Consider the following 21,991-nt stretch of genomic DNA (forward strand, 5'->3'; position numbering starts at 1 on the left):
TATATAGATATACACACAGGGTAGGTGCTTATAGACTTCTGAAGGGGGTCAGGTGTGCATGCATTGCCCACCAGCCTCAGTGCTTCTAGCTATGAGGGAGCATATGATGACCTTCTCCCATGATGTAATGCTTGGGCCTGGCAGGCTCCAACACTGACCTGTTAAGATGATCACACCTCATCAACCCTGTGTAAGCTCCATTTCTATCTGACATGAAGCTTACATGGGGCTAGGACAAAAGAAGGAACAGAGTGTTGAGGAAAAGTGATGAAGGCATTAGTGAGTTTGGCGGTGGGCCTAATAGACTTTCTAAATGTGCAAATTGACAGAGTCTCTGTGATACCCTTCAAGCCCTAAAGGTTATATAAATGAATGATTAAATAAAGGTTTGTTTTCTGGAAATAAACCTCAGTACCCCCATGATCAGCAAATATGATCTTCTGGATTTGAGACTCTGGATGGAAGTAAGCTAATAGATATAAGAGCCACCATGTACCTAGGTATCACTATACCCTGCAGCGGCCTGGCTTTGGCAGCATGTCAAGTAGCCAAAGTCATACTAGAGCTGGACAACTGATCAAAGGGTAGAATGACTAAGTTAGGGTAATGATATAAGGAACAGCTAGTAGTAGTTGGTCACATACATTTACTGAACTGTTCTTTAAAGTTGAAGAGGTTTTACAGCTTATTCAAACCGCTTCTTCAGTGTCAGGAACATACACCAGCATTTATTTTCAAAGGGGTGACTCATTCAGCTTAACCCAGTCATCATAGAATGTATTCAGATGTTGATTGTCCAAGAATGGGAGTTGTGAAGGTGTGAGGTTTTGTGGAACCACCTTGTCCTTACTAACGTATAACAAGGTGCCATAAGGTCTGGGGCATGTGTTAATTGTCAGGTTACATGTCTGACGGTAAGCATTGTAGTCAGGTCACCCGAGAACAGTTGTTAAAACGGTATTATATGTGGGTGAGAGATGTGTTGGAGACCCCAACCCTGTAGCCAAACAGGAAGTCTTACATGTACAACAGATCGCCTCCAACTTTATTAAACCGAAACATAGCCCACTGAAAGCCCCAACCCTGTTTAGAGATGGTTGTTCCAGTATGACATAGATGAGAACCATCTGTCCTTTGACACCACCTGGCACCCACACATAATGTCATTCCATGGTGATTGGATTAAAGTGACTGAGGTACCCATTGACTACAAATGCTGGGGTATGTTCCCGATATACAGTATTTATTAGAAGTGAGGAAGCCACTTGGATGAGCCATAAAACATCTTCAGCATTACAGAATAAGTCAAGTTGGATGTGACCAACTACTACTAGCTATGCCATGACCTGAATAAAGAGAAACCTTCATAGACACATAAGGAACAAGCTCCTATTATAGGAGATGACAGGGCATGCTAGAACCCATAGCCTTCCTCTGCTGAAGGGCCGCAGGATGTCTCCAGCTTCTGTTACTGTACATGAATCTCTACAGGTGTCTGAGCACAGATATGATGCACACAGTGCCAGGTCACTGTGGCCCTTGCTGTTCCTGACGTTATTCTGACTCATAGAATACGTTATTTAACTGAAAATGAGCGAGGAACCTTGCACGTAGAGCCCAGAGGCTTAGGTTCATGAGCAATGATCACGGATATTAAACTGCAAATTAATTATGTTCCTCTTTAATCCGCAAGGCATGATATCAAGGGACTGCAAAAACCCACATGGCAAAACCAATCTCAGATTATTCATCACAACTAGCTCGGGAAAACATAGGGAACAACGCGTACACCTCCCAAAGTCAGTCAGCCTAAAGGTGGGTATACATGGTTGTAAAACTGACGTTTTTGGAGTGTTCGTTCGATTTTCTAACAGTTAATAGGATCAGATGGACAATTGTTTTTGGCTGTAGAGATGGAAAGAATTGAAGGAGCGGGATGGAAAGTTTTTCTCAAACGAATGATATTCTAACAGCGATTGTGGTTTTCATTCTGGAAACCGTGGCGTCACAGAGGGGTGCGGCCTGCATCCGGGTGACACCATTGGAGGGGTGACACCAAAATGACTGACAGTCATTTTGGTGTCACCCCCTCTGAAAAGTCAGGCACTTGGTCATGGACCAAGAGCCCAACAGCTGCAGGAGAGAGAGAGAGGAGAGGACCCGGCGGCTTACCTTATCCCCTCCTCTCTCTGCCGGCATCCATCACCAAGATGGCCGCCGGCTAGTATCAAAAAGATGACCACACATGCGCGATGACATCACGGCGGGGTGTCATCCGGTATCTGCTCGGTGAAAAACCCGGCCTCGGGACACCTCTGTCTGGAAACTCAATTTATTCCAAAAGCAAATGTTAGAAAGAAATTGACCTGAACCCCCACTCCTGCTGTGCTGGTAGACTGGTCCCCGCAGCCTCATCTTCTCTACTCGCCAGCATCTAGGGCCCGCTGACGTCATCAAGAACAATGAAGGCTCCATAGCCCTGCTGCATTTTACCTGACAATGCCAAGGCACAGTCCACAGCTGAGCAGAGGGGAAGAAGACGAGAGCGCTGATTGCCGGGTGAGCGGGCATCAAGCAAAACATTTTTTTACTGTCCCGAAGGCATAAACGAACAGGTAACCCTTGCATTGCAGGGGCAGCACCACTGCAAGGGAAAATGTGTCATTTCCCTGGAGTTGAGTTTTAAAGGCACTGTTGGAGTTATTAAATACAACCAAATTTACCATGTACTTCTAGTGTATTATTGTATTGCTAATAGGAGCGCAATAAGAGTAGAACAGGGGTGGCTGACAAAGATTCAAAGCTTCTTCTCTTATGTATAGCCAGAACGTGGCACATTGTGAATGGGTATGCAAGGTGCTTACAACCTTGGAGTTTGGGCCCAGGTCAGGATGCTGCAGGAACCAGGGTTGTAACTCTTTAGATTTTTAGTATAATTACTTACAAGTAATTATAGCCTTAAAGAACGAGAGTCTTAGGGTCATCTTTAGGGTTAAAGAAGAACTCCGGGCAGAATTATTCTTCTCCCTTTCAGTGGGGCTACTCCCGCACTGCAAGGGTTAAGTGCTCGTTTTCACCTAGGGATGAAAATAAAAAGTTATGCTCACCCGAACCTCGGAGCCGGCCAGCTGTTAGCCTGAAGCCTCTTTCTCCCTCCACTCCAGTAGTCTAAGATCCTGTGAGTCAACAAGCCCCCCAGAGGCTGTATTATCAGCCTAATAGGTCACCGACCTGTATGTCATAGACAAATTCTCAGGTGTATAAAGGTTCTTACCTGGACCAAGCTTGGCCACTGCATAGAGAAGGTCGTAATTGATTACTGGGGTGGCGTCATCTATGGGCTGCCAGCCAACGGGGGGCGACACAGGAGGTGAGATGAGGAACTGTTTGGATGGCTGTGGGGGAGCCAGGTGTAATTTGTCTCCGTCTGTCTCTGCTTTTTGGACCTGTATATGGGAAATGAAATCATTGATATTAAAGGTAAACCCCAACAATGAACTTCTCTTATTTGCTGCATATTGGCCTGCTGAATATACTACTGGAAGTGTTTTCTTACATCTTAACGAAAAGTGCAAAAAAATGCCTGTTGATTTTGCCAGAAATCTTGTGAGCTCCTACTTTCTGTTCTCTCTGTATGTGTATGTAGCCCCCATCACCTTCTGTGAGGTATGTACAGTGCAGCAGCCAATCACTGGGTTTCTCTCAACCAGTAGTGCATGCTGGGATAGGGTACATATACTGGTGGGAATTGCCATGTGCTCAGACTAGTCAGGACCAGCCATGGATTAGGACTGGGTGCTGTCCAGCTGCCCCCAGGCCAGGCCTGAGGCCTGGGGGTGGGCAGAGGCTGGAGTTTGGGAAGAGTTAGCCTAGGCTTCAAGTATGGAGGAGGCCTGTGCTGTTATCAGAGGAGGAGAACCAGGGAAGCTGATGTCTGCTGGAGGTGCCAAGAACATAGAGGACCTCAGGAGCATGGCTGGTGTCTCTCCTGCTGATGATCTGTACTCTTCTCCTGCTCATCTGTTACTCCAATTGCTATTTGCTGTACTCCAAGTGGATCTACAGAGATGCTAACAACGGTCTGGTGAGTCTGGAGTCTATGTCTGTACCACCCTAGATGTCTAGGATCTCTATACCCTCTCTCCCCAGTGTGAAGATGTTTAATAAACGCTATTCAGCATTGCATTACTGGACTGGATATCAGCTTTGTGGGCACTAGAAGAGGGCGGTTGAATGCTAGCGGGGCAGCTGAAGATCATACCCCTAGACAGACTAGTGATGACCCCAGCGACTCCATCGGGGGTGAGCACTACGTGTACAAGGAAGGGTTCCAGAGGTGAGGAGATGAGACGTGAGGTGGAGCTGAGGATGGGTTATGGAGGTGAGGAGTGAGGAGGAGATGAGGATGGGTTATGGAGGTGAGGAGGGGGAGGAGATGAGAGGATGAGGAGGGGTTATGGAGGTGAGGAGGGGGAACCATTCATTTGAAATATGCAACTACTCAAAAATGCGTGGGTGTACTTCCAGTTACTGTAGTTGTGTTTTTGGTGCCATTCTAAATGAGTGGCGTGACAATACACAAACTACCATGCAAAAAAAAACGCATTTTGCACTGCATAGGTGTGAAGGAGGCTATACCTGGGGCCTCAACTTCTACCTGACTTGTGTTCAAGTTCTTCCCTACTCCCACTTGCATTCAACTGCTCAATGTCAGAGAGTCTACTGCCTTGTAAAGCTCTAGTATTTAGTAGTTAAATGATGGAAAGGGGCTTAGCAATGGGAAGGGCTGGGCCTAACTTTACCTCTAGAGCTCTTCATTAACCAGTTGACATCCGTGGTGTTACACCCCCGAATTTTATACCCTTTTTTGGGGACAGATAGAGCTTTCTTTTGGTGGTATTTATTCACCACTGGGGTTTTTATTTTTTTACTATATTAAGAAACCAGAATCGGACGCGAACGAGCACATATAGACGATCGGCGGGCTATGGAGCCGCTGATCGCCTATATGTGAAACACCCGGTAACGGGTGTGTGCAATGGTCGGGTCTTTTCTGCCCGTGCGTGCCCGCTAGGGGGCGCGCGCGAGCAGAAAAAAAATGCCGTCTGGCGGCGGCAACCCGCCAATGCAGCAGTGCCGTCCGTCCGTTTTTTTACTACAGGCGTACGGCAAGAGGTTAATCATGGTACACATGTATGTATTTATGAATGTCATTTACAACGGCTTCTAGAAAATGGGATTAAAAAAAAAAAATCCGCACCTGTGCAAAATATAGCTTTAGTTTCTTCCCTCTGAACTGTGTTTCGTGGAGCTCTATCCTTGCTTGTGCTGCTGCCTTGGGGTTACTGAAGTTTATCCGAACTCGTCTGAAGCTCTTGAATAGCTGTAAGGTGACGCAATCATCGTACATTCGGAAAAGGGCTTCGAATTTTTCCTAGAAATACAAAGACAGATCTCTATAAGAAAGTCAGTTGGAGATATGCATGGTTGTATCACATTGTATATATTATAACATGAACACACCTTAGGGGCTTCAGCAGCACGCAAATACTGACTGCGGGCTGATTTATTATTTAAATGGACTTAAAGACATAGTCCACCTTTTAAATGTTTGCATTGGAGCCTGCAAATCATTGTAACTGTGATCACTGGATAGCGGGCACAATGGCCAGGCTCCTGCGGACTGTTTCTCCAGCCCCAGGGTCCACGCCACGGTACAGCAGCAGCCTGTAAAAGAAGAGATTTAATACCTTTTCTCCAAACGGTTAGTGTGCCAACTCTTTACTCTCTTGAAGACCTACTGGTGCTCCTAGGTTTGCCCAAGCCCACTCAAAACTGTGACTGTCACCCCTTCCTCCTGACCCAATCCCTTACAGAAAGGTGTATTCCCTGGCCCGTGGCTACCAGTCACAAAGGGGCAGTGAATGTAGGGTTGCCACCTTTTCTTCAAGCGAAACCCGAACACTCTAGCGACGCGTGGACATTTTTTCTTGGGAGAAGGAGTCGCGGCTTATTCATATGCAAATAGCGCCGCCCATTCATATGTAAATATCACAGTTGAGACTATTTTTAGTGGGGGGCCAGTATCCCCTATGTTAATTTTGGTTGCCCCTGTCTGCCTGGCATCTTGTGTCCGGGTTTCTGCTGCCATGAAACCCAGACACAGCATTCAAAACCCGGACTGTCCGGGTGAATTCTGGACAGGTGGCAACCCTAAGCCTTCGTTCACACCTGAACGTTTTGTAGCGCGTTCTACGCTCGACGAACGCTCTACAAAACGCTCAAAAATATAAATCCCATTGTATTCAATGGTCTCGCTCCCACCTTGGCGTATTTCCGCCCGTCCCTAACGCGCTACAAAGCGGATGGGCTTGCCACAACTGCCGCCACTGATTGCATCGGGAGGAGGAGAAGGTGTTCTCAGTTTTGAGCAGGCATGGGGGAAGTCAGGCAAACTGAGTTTGCACCAAGCCCAGACTCATCTCTGATCCAACACTTCCAGATGCCTGCACCCCTCACAACGCTCTGTGGTTCCATCCACCACTCCCTATGCCACTACAAAATACAGTAGTGAATTAATGGCTGGTGGGAAGATCTACAGTGCCCAGCAGAGGCCCAACTATCCAACATGGAAATGTCAGATACTAGCACACCCATAGTTCTCCAAGAGAGTGTAGATTCCGCTCACCACCCTCCAGCAAGGTAAGTACAGGCGGCTTGTGTTTTGTGTTACCATAGCAGAAGGTTTGCTTTAAATGTGAAGCTGAAATATCAACACGACAACCAGGAGTCTAGCATTTTCAGAAGATGCGAGGAATGGCAGCATAGGTAGTTCTTCCATGAAAAGTTCCCTTTAAACTGAAAGCAGGACAAAGCTGTAAACTTCAAATCACATATCCCAGACCACGAAGCACTGAGGGACCAACAATCACCCAGAGAGACTGTTTGCCTGTTTCAAGCAATGCTTACCTGGTGATGTCAGCTTCACTACAAATGGGGAAAAGGAGAAAAAGCATCTTTAGCTGGGACACAATGTTCTGAGAATTACACAAGCAGAGTCAAGGAACGGCACCTCGAGAGTTCTCATACTACTGTGGTTGAAGGCATGCACAAGCCAGGCAGTCTATGGTGGAGTCCACCGGGTGTTGGATACTTCAAGCATCATCTGACCACCACATGAACCTTTACTTGTATCGCATATCCAAACCCAAGAACAGAAATATAATATACATCATTCATACAGTCTATGTTGGAGTCCACCGTAACTTCCAGGTGTTCTACACTTCAAACACCATCTGACTGCCACATGAACCTTTACTTGTATCGCATATCCAAACCCAAGAACAGAAATGTAATATTAATGTGCATCGGAGCTGTGTTGCTTTAATGAATTGGGGTGCTGTTTGAAATGAATGCACCACAATATGCTAAGCTGTGTGTTCCCACAATGCATCTCGGTTCATAAGCGTGGTTCACACCTAGGCGATTCAGATGACGAGCTGTGTTCGCGTGGTTGAGATCATGCGACTGTTCATTATAAACCGCGCTTTTCAATGCATAGAGATGTCTATGGGCCCCAAACCGCGCGACAACCGCCCGAAAATAGCTCCTGCACCTTTTCGCGCGACAGGCGATTTCGGTCGTGCGACAAGCCGCAAAGGTGTGAGCAGCCTCCATTGACTTCAATTCCAATCTGTGTTTTGCGCGATAAATCACCTAGGTGTGCACGGGCCCTTAGGGCTGTAGGCACACCTTGGCGACACCCCACGATTGTTGCGCGGTCAGGAGTCGCCCAGGTGTGCACTGATGGCGCTGTGGGTACCATTATTTTCCAATGGCACCCCAGTCGTGCAGGGCGGATCACGCGGTTTCCCGCTGGCTAAAACAGCCGTGCGCCGTGTATCGCAGAAAAAAGGTACTTGTACAGATAGCCACATCCCATATATCAGAGCCCAGCAAAAGGTCCCTTATGTTTGGCCAATACATGTTAGCTCCAAGTTTTTACAGGGCTTGCAGTGGAAGATCACAGTTGTAGGACGGAGAATTAAAATACTACTATATTGCACTGGAGGTGAAGGCGGTCCAGTGTCCAGTGGTCCAACGTTCATTTATTCAGTTTCAGGCTGGATTCATACCTATAGTAACACAATGCATGGTAACAGCAGCACTATGCCCAGTGCGGTGCCATTCATTTAGTCAGAAGGACATACACTGCCTGGCCGCAAAAAAAGTTCCACACTCTAATTTTTCATTGGATGGCCTTTAGCTTTGATTACGGCACACATTCGCCGTGGCATTGTTTCAATAAGCTTATGTAATGTCACAACATTTATTTCCGTCCTAAGTTGTATGAATTTTTCCCCAAGATCTTGTAGTGATGATGGGAGAGTCGGACCTCTGTGTAAAGTCTTCTCCAGCACATCCCAAAGATTCTCAATGGGGTTAAGGTCTGGACTCTGTGGTGGCCAATCCATGTGTGCAGGGCCAGACTCTCTCTGCTGCCCCAATGCCAGGTTCCTCAACGCGCCCCCCTGTATGCAGGCTGCATACAAGTGATCTCGACGACATCGCTGAGATCACTTGTACAAAACAAGTGGCGGCTTCCCCGCTGTACATTTAGCTCTGCTTGCCCAAAGCAGGGAGAAATGTAGAAAACAACTACCCACCCGGCGCCCGGGAACTGCATGTCCCGGGCGTCGGGAGATAGGAATTCCACACCCCTGCTGCCCCTTTACTCCCTGCTGCCCCAAGGCCGGGCCTCGGTTGGCCTTGTGGGAAATCCGGCCCTGTATGCGTGACAATGATGTCTCATGCTCCCTGAACCACTCTTTCACAATCTGAGCCAGATGAATCCTGGAATTGCCATCTTGGAATATGCCCAAATGTGCCATCAGGGAAGAAACAATCCATTGATGGAAAAACCTGATCATTCAGTATATTCAGGGAGGTAGCTAACCTCATTTTTTGGGCACAATGTTGCTGAACCTAGACCTGATCAACTGAAGCAACCCCAGATCATAACACTGCCCAAAAATCTAAGTGGTGACTTTTTTTTTTTGGCCAGGCAGTGTATATATCCCCTCTTTGTCCAAGATGGCAGCCAAAATCTATAGAGAACTCTGTATCCATGTAAATACAGGTCCTCCCAAGGCAGCGCCTGGAGTCCATGGCAGAGGACACATTAGCTCCCCCTAGAGACATTAGTGAACAGTGGTCATGTGATCATTAGTTTTCCGCTGCCAGCTAACCAGGAAGTGACTGAGTCATCACCGGATCGCCGCCTCAACCACCGCTCCTCGCCGATCACCTGTCTGCGGGCCCTAAATGCAATATTTCACATTTGACTGGGGCATACTTTCAATTATTTGAGAACCAAAAAAAGATTTTAGCATCTCTTGTACGGGCCGCCTCCAGAGGAAGGTGAGGTCAAGCTTACTGCGAGCAGAATCTGGCTGTCCCCTTTTTGAGTATGCAGCGAATATCCAACGCACGGAGACGCCGCCACTAGAGACGGCATTTATTCATCATCCGCTGACGAGTGCCAAAACAACAACTTGACATTTTGAAATCTCATTGAGGACCTCTATCCTCGCTGCTCTTCTACTCATCACCAAACAAGCAGGAGGAACAAGGTCAGGTTTAATCTTTCTCCTACTCCATCCTGCAATAAAAGCATTCTGTCAGCAGCTGAACAATAAACCGAATAACGCAAAATCCGTTTCAATGGCCCACTCTGTTCCTACCGGGAACGCCAGTGCGGCCCCCTTATCACTCTAATTTCCCAGTGCTGCCATGGTAACGTGCCTACAAGAAGGGAGTGCAGCTCAGGACGTGCAAGGCTTAAAGGGTAACTAAACCCAAAAACAAACACATAATACATTTATAAGTCCTTAGATGTGGTGGCTGCATTAGGTTTATTTTTCAGGTTTTTTCCCCCCTTTATTCTCACCTGATGATCCAGCCAGTGACTCACTTCCTGTCTTAGGGTGGCTCTACTCTATGGAGGAGCAATGAAGCCACCCATAGACAGCAGAACCGTCCGTCATCCCCGTGGGGAGGGTGGTGTTAGACACTCTAGCAGAGTTTTTTTTTTCCTTTTGGGATAAAGATTTTACATAAATGAATAAATCACCCCCGTCAGTGATAAATGGTTTGTCCCACTTATGCGGGACAGCTTGGCCTGCTAAAGGAAGCTGAAAAAATGCAGAATAATTGGCAAGATCAACAGGTTAAAAAAAGGTAAGAAAAGAAAACTAATGCAGCCACAATATGTAAGGATGGGTAAGCTGGAATATATTACACTTTTACTCCTGGGTTTAGATACTCTTGAAATAGGATTTTAAAAAGGATTAGCACCGTAGCACCGCTATTAGGCGGACAGCAAAGCTTTCATTAAAAAGGCAAAAGTGACTGTCCCCGCAGCACAATGCTGTCACCGTCCTTTCCTGAACAAACTTTCAGAAGAGGAGAGAAGAAAGATGACCTCAGTGACTAAATTAAGGTTACCATTATTCCCTGTTTCTCAGGGATAGTCCCCGTTTTGAGAGGTCTGTCCCCGGGAAGCAAACATTCCAGACGGCGTCCCTGGTGGCAGTGAACAGCAGTCATATGCTGCCAGTTTTGTACATGCTGTGATGGCTGCCTCTAGGATTCAGCATCACGTACTACTGACACCTGAACAATGCATTACTTACTACTGACCCCTGTACCCTGCATTACTTTCTACTGACCCTTGAACTCTGCAGTACTACTGATCCCTGCGTTACTTACTACTCAGCTCTGAACTCTGTGTACTCCATGCATTACCTACTGATGGCCCCTGTACTCCCTCCATGTGTTACGAACTGATGCCCTCCATACTCCATGCCTTTCTTAGTGCTGACCGCTTTATTCCATGTGTTACCAACCCCTGACCCCTGCACTCTGTATGTTACATACTCCTGATTCCTGCTCTCTGCTCCATGCACTCTTGACCCCGTGTTCTGTGTTACACACTCCTGACCCCTGCACTCTTAACAGAGGCGGCTCTAGACTTTGTGAGGCCTTAGGCGAAACTCAAAACGTGAGGCCCCCACCTACACCAATAATCAGGGCTTGAAAAATCCACTCGTCCTCTCGTCTGTGATGAGAGGACGCCGGAGCCCGACGAGTAGCTTCCCGGCCGCCCGTTGTAATTACACGAGCGACCCTATTCTCCCCGCGAGGCCCGCAGTGGCAGATGGGCAGTACTTGTCCTAAAGCTGCGGACACCCCATTCTCCCCGCAGTGGCAGATGGGGAGGGGCGGGGCTTGTCCGGAGGCTCCGTCCGGTGTTTGATCGATCACCGGCACCCCATTCTCCCCGCGAGGCCCGCAGTGGCAGATGGGGGAGGAGCGGGGATTTGCAGAGGCCGCGGGCGCCGCATTCTGCCCGCTTGGAAATCGTTGCAGCTAAAATCTGCAGAGGCGAGTTAGGCGGCAGCGAGGCCTTTGGCGACCGCCTAACTCGCCTAATTAGAGAGCCGCCTCTGATGCTTAACCAATAGTAGAGTAGGCTCAGGGTTTATTTAACCATGCATCTTCAGCCGCTCCCACTGTTAGCTCAATTTGACTGCATGCATGGTTCACCACAGCGCACAGAGCACACCGCATTATTTCACTGCTTATAGTGCCCAAGGCACTTTGTCTTTACATCTTCTATTTCTGCTTCCTCACCAATTGTTTCATGGCATGCTAAAAATCGGGGTGTGATGTTGTGGGTGTGGGTACAAGTGGGCGTGGTCAGTAGGGTGTCCCCAGATCTCATTTTGAAAATTTGGTAACCTTAGTCTAAATGTATATTTTTTTTATTACTGTACATAATAAGTAAAGAGCGAATACAAAAATACAAAACACATTCTCTATAAATGTAGATGGCGCTTTGTGGAGCTCTTTCGATGCACCATGTTCCCTTTTTTTGGCAATATACATTTAAAAAAATCTTCGTCGTTGTATCCGTATACACTGTGTGCACATCTCTGTAGTATTCACAAGTTTCATTTGGGTATTTGTGAATGTTCTGTTGCCATGGCGACGATGGAGGCTTGATACACGCGACCCAGGCAAGTTGTCCTAATCCCGCAATTTGTATGCATGACCCATACGCAGCGGCACTAATTTCTCCTGATGTCTGAAGTCCGCGATTAGTTTTTTTTCCTCCTCTGCGGCGTATTTACTTATCACCCGTAAAGAGGCCGGAATGGTTTACTCTTACGCTGCTGCGGTCCGAAGAAAGGAAATTCATATAAATAGATAATTAAGTTCATTATGCTTGTGATTGCTCGGGAGAGGCGGCCGAGCAGAACGGACCAGACAAAGGAAGCAGGAGAGCGAAACTTGGCTGCTATGTGACAAAAGCACAACGCAGGCGTAATGCATAATGTAGGGGCGACGTGTGGTAGCCCATAGCAAATCAGATGATACTTTCTATTGGAATAATGGTAGATGTGGATTTACTGTACAGTGTCACTCTTTTAGTGGTGTGGTTGTAGTGGGGGTGCTTATGGTTTTGTACGCAAGTGACGCCCCTGAGGCAGGGGATATGCACAACAGTGACGCCGTCCTCTGAAGACTTGCCTCTGCAGACCTAGGATGCTCTGGCTGGCACCCCCCCCCCTCCCCCAGCTTCTGGAAACCAGTGACGCCACTGGTTGCCAGGAGCTGGGCGGGACGCCAGCCAGACGGACTGGCCATCCAGCAAAATCCAAACCAAGAGCTGACCATTTGATGCCTAAAGAGCCTCCAGGAACCCCACAATTTCATCATGGGATCTGTAGGCTACTCTTGCAACACCTGGGGATCAAAGTGCATGCTTCATCAATCTCTACAAGAGATTGCATCAACTTAACCTGCATGGGGGGGTGTGTCAGGAAAAAGCATTTGCTGTCCAAAAAGAACCAAAAGATCAAGACTACAACTTTTCATTGAACATACAGGCAAAGATCTGGAACAATGTACAGAAGACTGACCAATCAAAGGCAGCCTTGTTTGGTCACATGAACTGTTGACATGTTTGGGACAAATCAAAGACAGCATTCCTGGAGGGGAGCCTTATACCAACTGTGAAACAGGGTGGTGGAAATGTTATAGTGTGGTGTTTCTTTGCTGCTTCAGGGCCTGGGCAGCTTGCAGTCATTGATTTCATTCTGCACATTGAGGCACAATGCTGACCTTTAAAACCAGCTCACAATATTCACAGTTGCTGTAGGTCAGTTTTGGATACTGTTGGTCTTTATACGGATCCAAATTAGAACTTAAAACATGCCACTGAACAAAGCAAGATTCACTCTAGTTATAAGTCACTGTTGTGATGTTGGCATATGCCGTACATCCAGTAGCTCACGTCTGACATTGATAAATGAGTCACCAGAAAGCAAAACATTATAATAATCTGTAGCGGCAGCGTATTGGCTGGATAAATATACCTCTGTGCTGGCCGGCTCTGCAGAGGAATAAGATCCCATTCACAAATTGCCCTCTAAACCAAGCTGAGAGGTCAAGGAGAAAACATGCATCTGAAGATCTCCACATTGACTGACAGCAACGACAAACCTATCTAACATCTCTGCTCTTGGAAAGAAGTGGCTTTATACATGCAAGTGTCTGTACATTGGAGGGACACAACAACCAGCCATGCAGAGGATGTGGCTGAACGCCAGACATAAACATAGTCCTATGTGAATCGCTGCAGAGTGATGGCTACTGCAGGTTACCTGCTGCTCTGCGGTGAACTGTGAGGGGCTGCTGATGGCCACCGAGAACAGTGATTATGTGCATGGGGCAGCCCTGATGAAGGAGAAATGATAAAGCCTCTGAAATGTGTTAGCCAGCTATGTGACCAATAGAGGCTTACTGGAGTTTCAAAAGAATTGTTGGCGCTCCTTTCTTTCTACTGCACCCATTGCTGATATTCCAAGGACTTACCAGGGCCTAGCAGCTTCTAAGGAGCTGCCTAGGTTTCAAACCTAAAAGCACTTCTTCATATTAGGAACCATCACTCCACCAACACTTCTCTATTATCCTAGAGCAGCCATTCTCTCAACCAGGATTCCATGGAACCCTAGGGTTCCTTCATAGGTTGCTAGGGGTTCCTTGAGCTGTGGATAATTGAGCTCCCATCTGATGGTGCCTGCGTAGTTCTGGATCCAATGCCACTTGGCAGATCTTTTTAGCTGTCTGTAAGCATGACATTCTGACCTCTACTGACCGCCATGGGGGGCATTCTTCCCAGCAACCACCAATGTTAGGAGGTATTTTTCCCACTTACCCCCAAGGAGACCTGAAAATGATATCAAGGGTTCCTCTGGGACCCTGGAGAAAGGCTGTCCTAGAGCAAGCTTTAACTTTTTAGATTAGAGTTTCAGCAGACACAAAGGACCTAATGTAGAAAAACTGCTCTACAAAAAGTGTTCTTGTTTCTGTAAGCAGCCAATCAGTTACAAATGTCTCTTTCTTACAGTCCTGGTTTATAAACAAATAATCAGATTGCTATGAACGACACGGTATGTCATGCATGAAACCTAACATCGGTGTCACAAACATGCCATCTATACTATTCTGTAATATATCTGCTGTTGGGTAAAATAAGTCATACAGTATTTGAGTTTGCAAGCTTGTTAGGGTGTAACCATCAGGGCCAGATTTCCCACAAGGCCAACCGAGGCCCGGCCTCTGGGCGGCAGGGAGCAGAGGGGTGGCAGGGGTGTGGAATTCTTATCTCTGGATGTCTGGGACATGTAGTTCTGGGCAGGTAGTTGTCTTCTACATTTAGCACTGCTTCCGGCAAGCAGGGCTAAATGTACAGTGGGGGAAGACGCTTGTTCGTTTACAAGTGATCTTGGCGATCAGGTCTGTCCCCTCCTGCTGACGCATTGAGGAACATGGACTTGGGGCAGCAGAGAGAGTAAATTGGGCCCTGCCAACCACCATTAGTGTCCTGGACCAACCATCATTAGCTTCCTCCATTAGCGTAAGCAGTCTAGAGAGGACAATTGGCTCAAAAGGAGACAAGATACGGTCGTTGGCAGAGGGAAAAGGCATCTAACCCTGTAAAAGTCAAGCTTGCCAAAAGGAGACAAGATACGGTCTTTGGCAGAGGGAAAAGGCATCTAACATTCCTAAATCTGCCAAATGCTGACAAGTCTGTTGTACCCACCTCTCGTGTCCTATGTCCCCAACCTTCACTCTATTCTAGTGCTGCAACCATCAACCATCTGAACAAGTCCATCAGACTTTCCAGCACTTGACACTTCCAAGAGTGTTAGATGCCTGTGTCCTCCACCCTATGTCACTGCTGTGTCCTGTAGTGACATATGGGTCAGAAGAAGATGGAGGCATCCAACTCTCCCGGAAATGCAGAATGTTGAAGAGTCTGGTGGAGTCTTCAGCACGGGAATGGAGCAAAGGCAGGAGATATTGGCTACCAAAGAGGTGAGACAACAGCTCTTCTATTACAGGGTATGGGTCTTCTTAATTTTTTTGGCAACTGACAGGGTTACTTTAACTGTAATTTCTCAGGGGTGATAGATACCCATTGATTTGTCCGATGTTCTCTTAAATCTTTTCATATTTAAGGGATATAAACATCTAATAGATTGTGGCCATCATAAGACCCGATTCCCCTCCTTTATAGACCGCAGAGTCTTCTAAAGAGCAAAAACATACCAAGGCTAATATAAAATGCAATTGTTTAGAGGCCGGATCAATGATTTTGTGCAGTTTTGGTAATTAAATCATACATTTGTATAGCAGTTTGTCCATCAGACCAAAAAGAGGACAACAAAGGAGGACAGTGGTTGAAAGGATTTGGTTTCAAAAAAGGGACAGTCCTTCAAATGGGCGGGGGGGGGAGGGCAGTTGAGATCTATGGTGATATGCAAATATTACCCTGTAAAAGTCAAGCTTGCCCCCTCACCATAAACCCTTCCCTATTGGTCCTTCAAAGAGATCACTGGTCTTATGGACCAATAGGAAATGACCATCTCTGTCATCTCACATCAGTCAACTGCTTTAGAATGTGGTAATTAGACATCTGAGATTCATTTCGAATCAAAATTCGTCCGAATTTCCAAATCCCAATGCATCCGAATTTCGGATCCTGTCCGAATTTCGTTCATAAATTAAACTGAATCGGACTTGTGACTTTTCTGACCAATCAGATGTGTTTTTGATTCGGGATCTGAATGTCCTAATTGCTGAATCTCCTAAACCCAAATGGCATTCGGGATCCGAATTTCTGAATTGCATTCGGGAGCTACGGAATGCCCTTCGGGTCTGGGAGCCTCAGCTTTAGTAATATATGTATGTGGCTCCCACACCCGAATAGCGATCAGGAGCTCCCGAATGCAATTTAGAAATTCGGATCCTGAATGCCATTCTGGTCTAGGAGATTCAGCTTTAGTATTAATATCTGTATATGGTTTTCTGAGGTATTCGAAACGAATATTTGTAAACTCATCCGAAAGTAGCGAAAATTCTGATTTCGTCTGAATACGAGACCCGAACCGAATTGAATTTCGGATCCGAATCCCAAAATAACGAAATATCCGAACCATATTTTTCCGCAGCTTACATGTCTAGTGGTAATCCTGGAATTTTTCTTTGTTTGAAGACATAGTTAAAGTTAGACTGCCGTTTTGAAGCAATTTAGCCTCAAGCTGAGAGTCAGTGATGGATCTCGGTCACCCTGGCAGTCATGTCAGTTTTCTAGCGCATTACTGAGAGAGAAATGACAATACAAAAGCAGAGCAATTGATGTGATCAAGGTTCACATGGCAGCCACTCTCGCCTAACAGCTTGTGCCATAAAGATGATAGAGATACAACAGGGAGACAAAATGTTCCCAATCGCTGTGAGACAGAACACTGGCTGCTGATTGCAGACCGACAATCTGCAATCCAGACAACAGTAAAGTAATCAGAAGGAACAACAACTGGTGCAACTTGTTGATTGATTCATTAAAATAAAAGGCTGTTTTATGTCCTGTTAGGAAAATAAAGTGGCGCATTTTAAATCCAGTGAATTAAAGTGACATTATTCCAGACAGCCTAAAAATGTTGAATATAATAAATTCTGCGCTATGGAAGCTGTCTCAAAGTGATAAATATAAAAGATGAAAAGCTGCCGTGCTAATAGTATAAATAAATTAGATCAAACAGATGCACTGCGCTAATCAATAATCATAACACGTGAATAGTATAGTGCTAAATATCAAATAAATCACATATAACCAATATAATTAATACATACTCATAAATATTATGAAATTTGTTTATATTTGTTATATGTTTAGTATTATGAAATATTATAAAAATGGTATGCAAAAGACAATGGATGACGACACTCCAGCATCGAATCCTAAAACTGTTGTGCCGTCATTCCTCGTTTTATTACAGGTATCTTCAGCAACAAGCTGGACCGGCAAAAATCCGTTCTTGTGGGCAAGAATGGACGGACCTGGAGCCGTAATTTCTATGGTTATATATTAAAAAACTGTTGTAGAATGCTTCAGCTGAGCTGGTGTTTACTGAGCTAGTTGTTCATTCAATTGACTTTCTCTAGGCAGTCCTCAACCACAGCTAAAGCTGGCCATACACCTTACAACCATCGCACGACTTTTGTTGTGCGATGGTTGTAAGGTAATTGAAATCTCGTAGGATCTGCCCATCTTGGACAGGTAGATCGTACTTGATCGTACCTCTGAGGGGCGGGCTTCCGATGATTCCAATGCTGATTCTTCCAAGTATGGAGGAGCTCAGGTTCATTCCACCCACAGAAGATTGGGTGGTTGGCCCCATGTCCCTTCCAGGTTTGGAGGTGCTCAGGTTCATACCACAAACAGAAGATTGGGTGGTTGGCCCCATGCACTTCCAGGTTTGAAGGAGCTCAGGTTCATACCACCCACAGAAGATTGGGTGGTTGGCCCCATGTCCCTTTTAGGTTTGGAGGAGCTCAGGTTCATACCACCCACAGAAGATTGGGTGGTTGGCCCCATGTCCGTTCCAGGTTTGGAGGAGCTCAGGTTCATACCACCCACAGAAGATTGGGTGGTTGGCCCCATGTCCCTTTTAGGTTTGGAGGAGCTCAGGTTCATACCACCCACAGAAGATTGGGTGGTTGGCCCCATGTCCCTTCCAGGTTTGGAGGTGCTCAGGTTCATACCACAAACAGAAGATTGGGTGGTTGGCCCCATGCACTTCCAGGTTTGAAGGAGCTCAGGTTCATACCACCCACAGAAGATTGGGTGGTTGGCCCCATGTCCCTTCCAGGTTTGGAGGCGTTCAGGTTCATACCACCCACAGAAGATTGGGTGGTTGGCCCCATGTCCCTTCCAGGTTTGGAGGCGTTCAGGTTCATACCACCCACAGAAGATTGGGTGGTTGGCCCCATGTCCCTTCCAGGTTTGGAGGCGTTCAGGTTCATACCACCCACAGAAGATTGGGTGCTTGGCCCCATGTCCCTTCCATGTTTGAATGAGTTTAGGTACGGACCGGGTTCGATCCGAACCCGAGTTCATATGAGGAATATTATTCTACATGTTGCTGTGAACCAGTTAAAGCGAGGCTTTCCTTTGCAACTATAACTGGTTATGAAATGTAACCCATCGGTTCCTTTCTACAGCATGAAGCAGCCTCAAAAGCAAAGTCAGCAATGGTCTTCACATTGCAGTTGGGAACCAGAAAACCAGGTAATTTAAAGACTGACCGCAATTGTTTCCAGGTCTTCTTGGCCAAAAGACATAGCGGGAGGAGATTGCCTAGGAGACAACATTTTGTTGTCTAGATTTAAATATGGCTGCCCAGCATTAGACAAACGATTAGCTTTATGGAAAGAAGGACCTTACGCTTGTCAACCAAACATGATAGTAGTAGCTACACTTCACAATCGCATTGGCACCCAAACAAAATGTCTAATATATAGCAAGATGGGTGAAAGGAGCAGCGGTGGGTGCTTTTGGCAGGGGAAGAATAAAAAGTAGTATATTTCTGCCTGGCTCGAAAACAGGGAGCTTTCACACGTAAGGCGAACATGATAACCGCCACGCTACAGAAACCCATTGGCAGCAGTATTGCTTGGTACCCAAGCCGAAAGTCTGCTCTAAAGTATGACGGGCAAAAGGAGTAGCAGTAAGGATCAGGGGCAGGGAAAGAAAAGTGCTAGTCTGAGAATGGGGTTTGTGCCCAGTTTTACGCATAAGGTGAACGTGACCCCTACCATGTACTGCCACCATGCCCACTCACCTCCTATGGCTACTACTTTATGCATCTTCTGTCCAAGCTAAACCCTCAACTAGAGACCCCGACACATACAATCAATTTATGTCTCTCTTTCTGTCTCTCTCACACACACATACAAAGTGGGGACTCCACTAATGGTGCACAACTCTAGATTAGTTCTGGCCAGTGTCCCCTCTTCTCACAGGGCCAAAGTTTGGCCCCAACTCAAAACTATCTGAATTCCCTACTATAGGATGCACGGCCATCCCTGTAATGAGGCAGCCTGATGCCTTTGCCTCAGGTGGCATCCCTTTAGGTAACGTGGGTCCCTTTCTGGCCAGAGGGTCCCAGGTTGCTAAGAGCCAGGTGAGGAGATGTGTAAGGGCCATACACATCTCCCTTCCAGCGCTTAGCAACCTGGGACGTTCTGGCCAGCAATGCGCCCAGCTCCTGGTAACCAGTGACGTCAGTGAGCCAGAGCTGGGCAGTGCCCCACCAGGACCCCATTACCTCTACCCTTCTAATGTGATCACCAGCACTTCCATCCCCTAACGTGACCAGAAGCATCTCACCCCCCCACCCGGCGGGATGAGGTATCCCATCGGGTCCCCTCCTCTCTACTGACACTGTCGGGCTCTCGGTCCAGTGCCCGACTTTTTAAAGGGGGTGACACCAAAATGACTGTCAGTCATTTTGGTGTCACCCCTCCAATGGTGTCACCCGGGTGTGGCCTGCACGCCCTTGTGACGCCACTGACTGGCAGAAGAAGGAGTGTGCTGACACTGCAGCACAGGAAAGGATCACCTGCAGAGGGAAGTCTGGAAGGCTGTGTGCTCTAGCACATTATGGCAAGGGGTTGACCTGCCTAGAGCTAAACATTACTTCAGGGGTTCCTCTGAGGTAAAAAGGCTGCTTTAGCCAAAGCAGCATTACCGTCAGTCTCATGAGGTGCTCTCCGATAGATATCACCTGACTGGTCGCCCGGCATCATCCATCTCAGGCTGGTGATTGGCCAAATAAAGTGCAATTACAGTACAGGAAGCCATCTGTGTGCAGGACATTATCTTCCCCCACTATCACATCTTTATCTGGATCACTTTCAGTTCCATTCGGCTATTTTACAGCTGTTCACCTCAATCAATAACTTCTTAACATGCCACAAATTGTATTTGCCGTCAGAGCAGCCACAAGTGCTGCCGAACAGTCTCCCTCTGAAATAGATTTCATGGCTGGTGTCTCTAGCAATGAGCGCATTTCAGCATGATGGGAGGTCTCAGTAATGATATCTGAGAGTTTGGCTGCCTTGTCGTCGCTCTTTATTGCTTTAGTGGCCCGACACACACTGAGGTTCGGCTATATTAGGAAACATGACGTAAAACCAGAGCTAAAGTGGAGCCGTTGTCCACGGCAACCAAACAGATCTCTTGTTTAAACCTTTCCAGCCGGCAAGAAGTGGCCATTCGGAGGTTCGTAATAACGGGGGAGTTACATGGGCTTCCCAGTGATTGGCTGTCACACTGATCACATGATTGGGAGCCCGACCTACCTGCTCCCAATCCTAAACGGTGACTGGGTTCTGTCGGTAATGTCACGGAGCTGGGGGCGCCAAATGAGTGTCCACAGCAGAACCGATACTTCTGAGAGTGTTTGGGCTCATGCAAATGAGAATATCCTGCGTAAAATGCGACCTGTACACTGTATGCATATAACATCTGTGCAGCGTTTACATACAGTACATGCAGTGTGCCCTATTGGTTGCTAGGAAAGAGGAGCCACCTGCAACCTAGCAACCAAGAACTCTAGACAGCTCAAACTGCTTGTACCTAGCAACACATGGCTCTAGACAGCTCAAACTGCTTGTACCTAGCAACACAGGGCTCTAGACAGCTCAAACTGCTTGTACCTAGCAACACAGGGCTCTAGACAGCTCAAGCTGCCTGCATCCTAGCAACACAGGGCTCTAGACAGCTCAAGCTGGCTGCATCCTAGCAACACAGGGCTCTAGACAGCTCAAGCTGCCTGCATCCTAGCAACACAGGGCTCTAGACAGCTCAAGCTGGCTGCATCCTAGCAACACAGGGCTCTAGACAGCTCAAGCTGCCTGCATCCTAGCAACACAGGGCTCTAGACAGCTCAAGCTGGCTGCATCCTAGCAACACAGGGCTCTAGACAGCTCAAGCTGGCTGCATCCTAGCAACACAGGGCTCTAGACAGCTCAAGCTGCCTGCATCCTAGCAACACAGGGCTCTAGACAGCTCAAGCTGGCTGCATCCTAGCAACACAGGGCTCTAGACAGCTCAAGCTGGCTGCATCCTAGCAATGAAGGGCATTGGGTGGCTGAACCACTATTCTCCTAGCAACAAAGGACTCTAGACAGCTTGTGCTGCCTGCATCCTAGCAACGAAGAACACTACAACGCTCGGACCACCTGCATCTTAGCAACAAAGAACAATAGGTGGCTCAGACTACCTGCATCCTAGCAACAAAAGACTCTATGCAGCTCGAGCCATCAGCATACTAAAAACAAAGGATTCTAGGCAGCTCAAGCTGCCTGCATCCTAGCAACAAAGGACATTAGGGGGCTCGGGGTGCCTGCATGCTAGCAAAGAAGGACACTAGGCGGCCCCTGACACCGAGCATCTTTGGTTACTAGGATGCAGGTGGCTCTAATAGCGTGCATTGTGGTGTACACTGAACGCATGTAAACGTTAGCAGAAACATGTACATATAAGATTTGGTCATACTTGGGATCAATGGGC

At 47.1% G+C, this 21,991-nt stretch overlaps 1 protein-coding gene across 2 annotated transcripts in view; it reads right to left on the bottom strand.

The window, feature by feature from the left end:
* Nucleotides 1-21,991, bottom strand: part of LOC108795526 (calcipressin-2-like) — a 95,558-nt gene that overhangs the window by 21,336 nt on the left and 52,231 nt on the right. For both annotated transcript variants that reach the window (XM_018566806.1, XM_018566807.1), the window contains 2 exons: nucleotides 5,261-5,434; nucleotides 3,275-3,446 (listed from right to left, as the gene is read on the bottom strand). In XM_018566806.1, the coding sequence (XP_018422308.1) occupies nucleotides 3,275-3,446; nucleotides 5,261-5,434 (346 nt within the window). The remainder of the gene's footprint in view (nucleotides 1-3,274; nucleotides 3,447-5,260; nucleotides 5,435-21,991) is intronic.

The sequence above is a fragment of the Nanorana parkeri genome, unplaced genomic scaffold, assembly GCF_000935625.1.
Source record: "Nanorana parkeri isolate BGI_ZX_2015 unplaced genomic scaffold, ASM93562v1 scaffold977, whole genome shotgun sequence".
NCBI lineage: Eukaryota > Metazoa > Chordata > Amphibia > Anura > Dicroglossidae > Nanorana > Nanorana parkeri.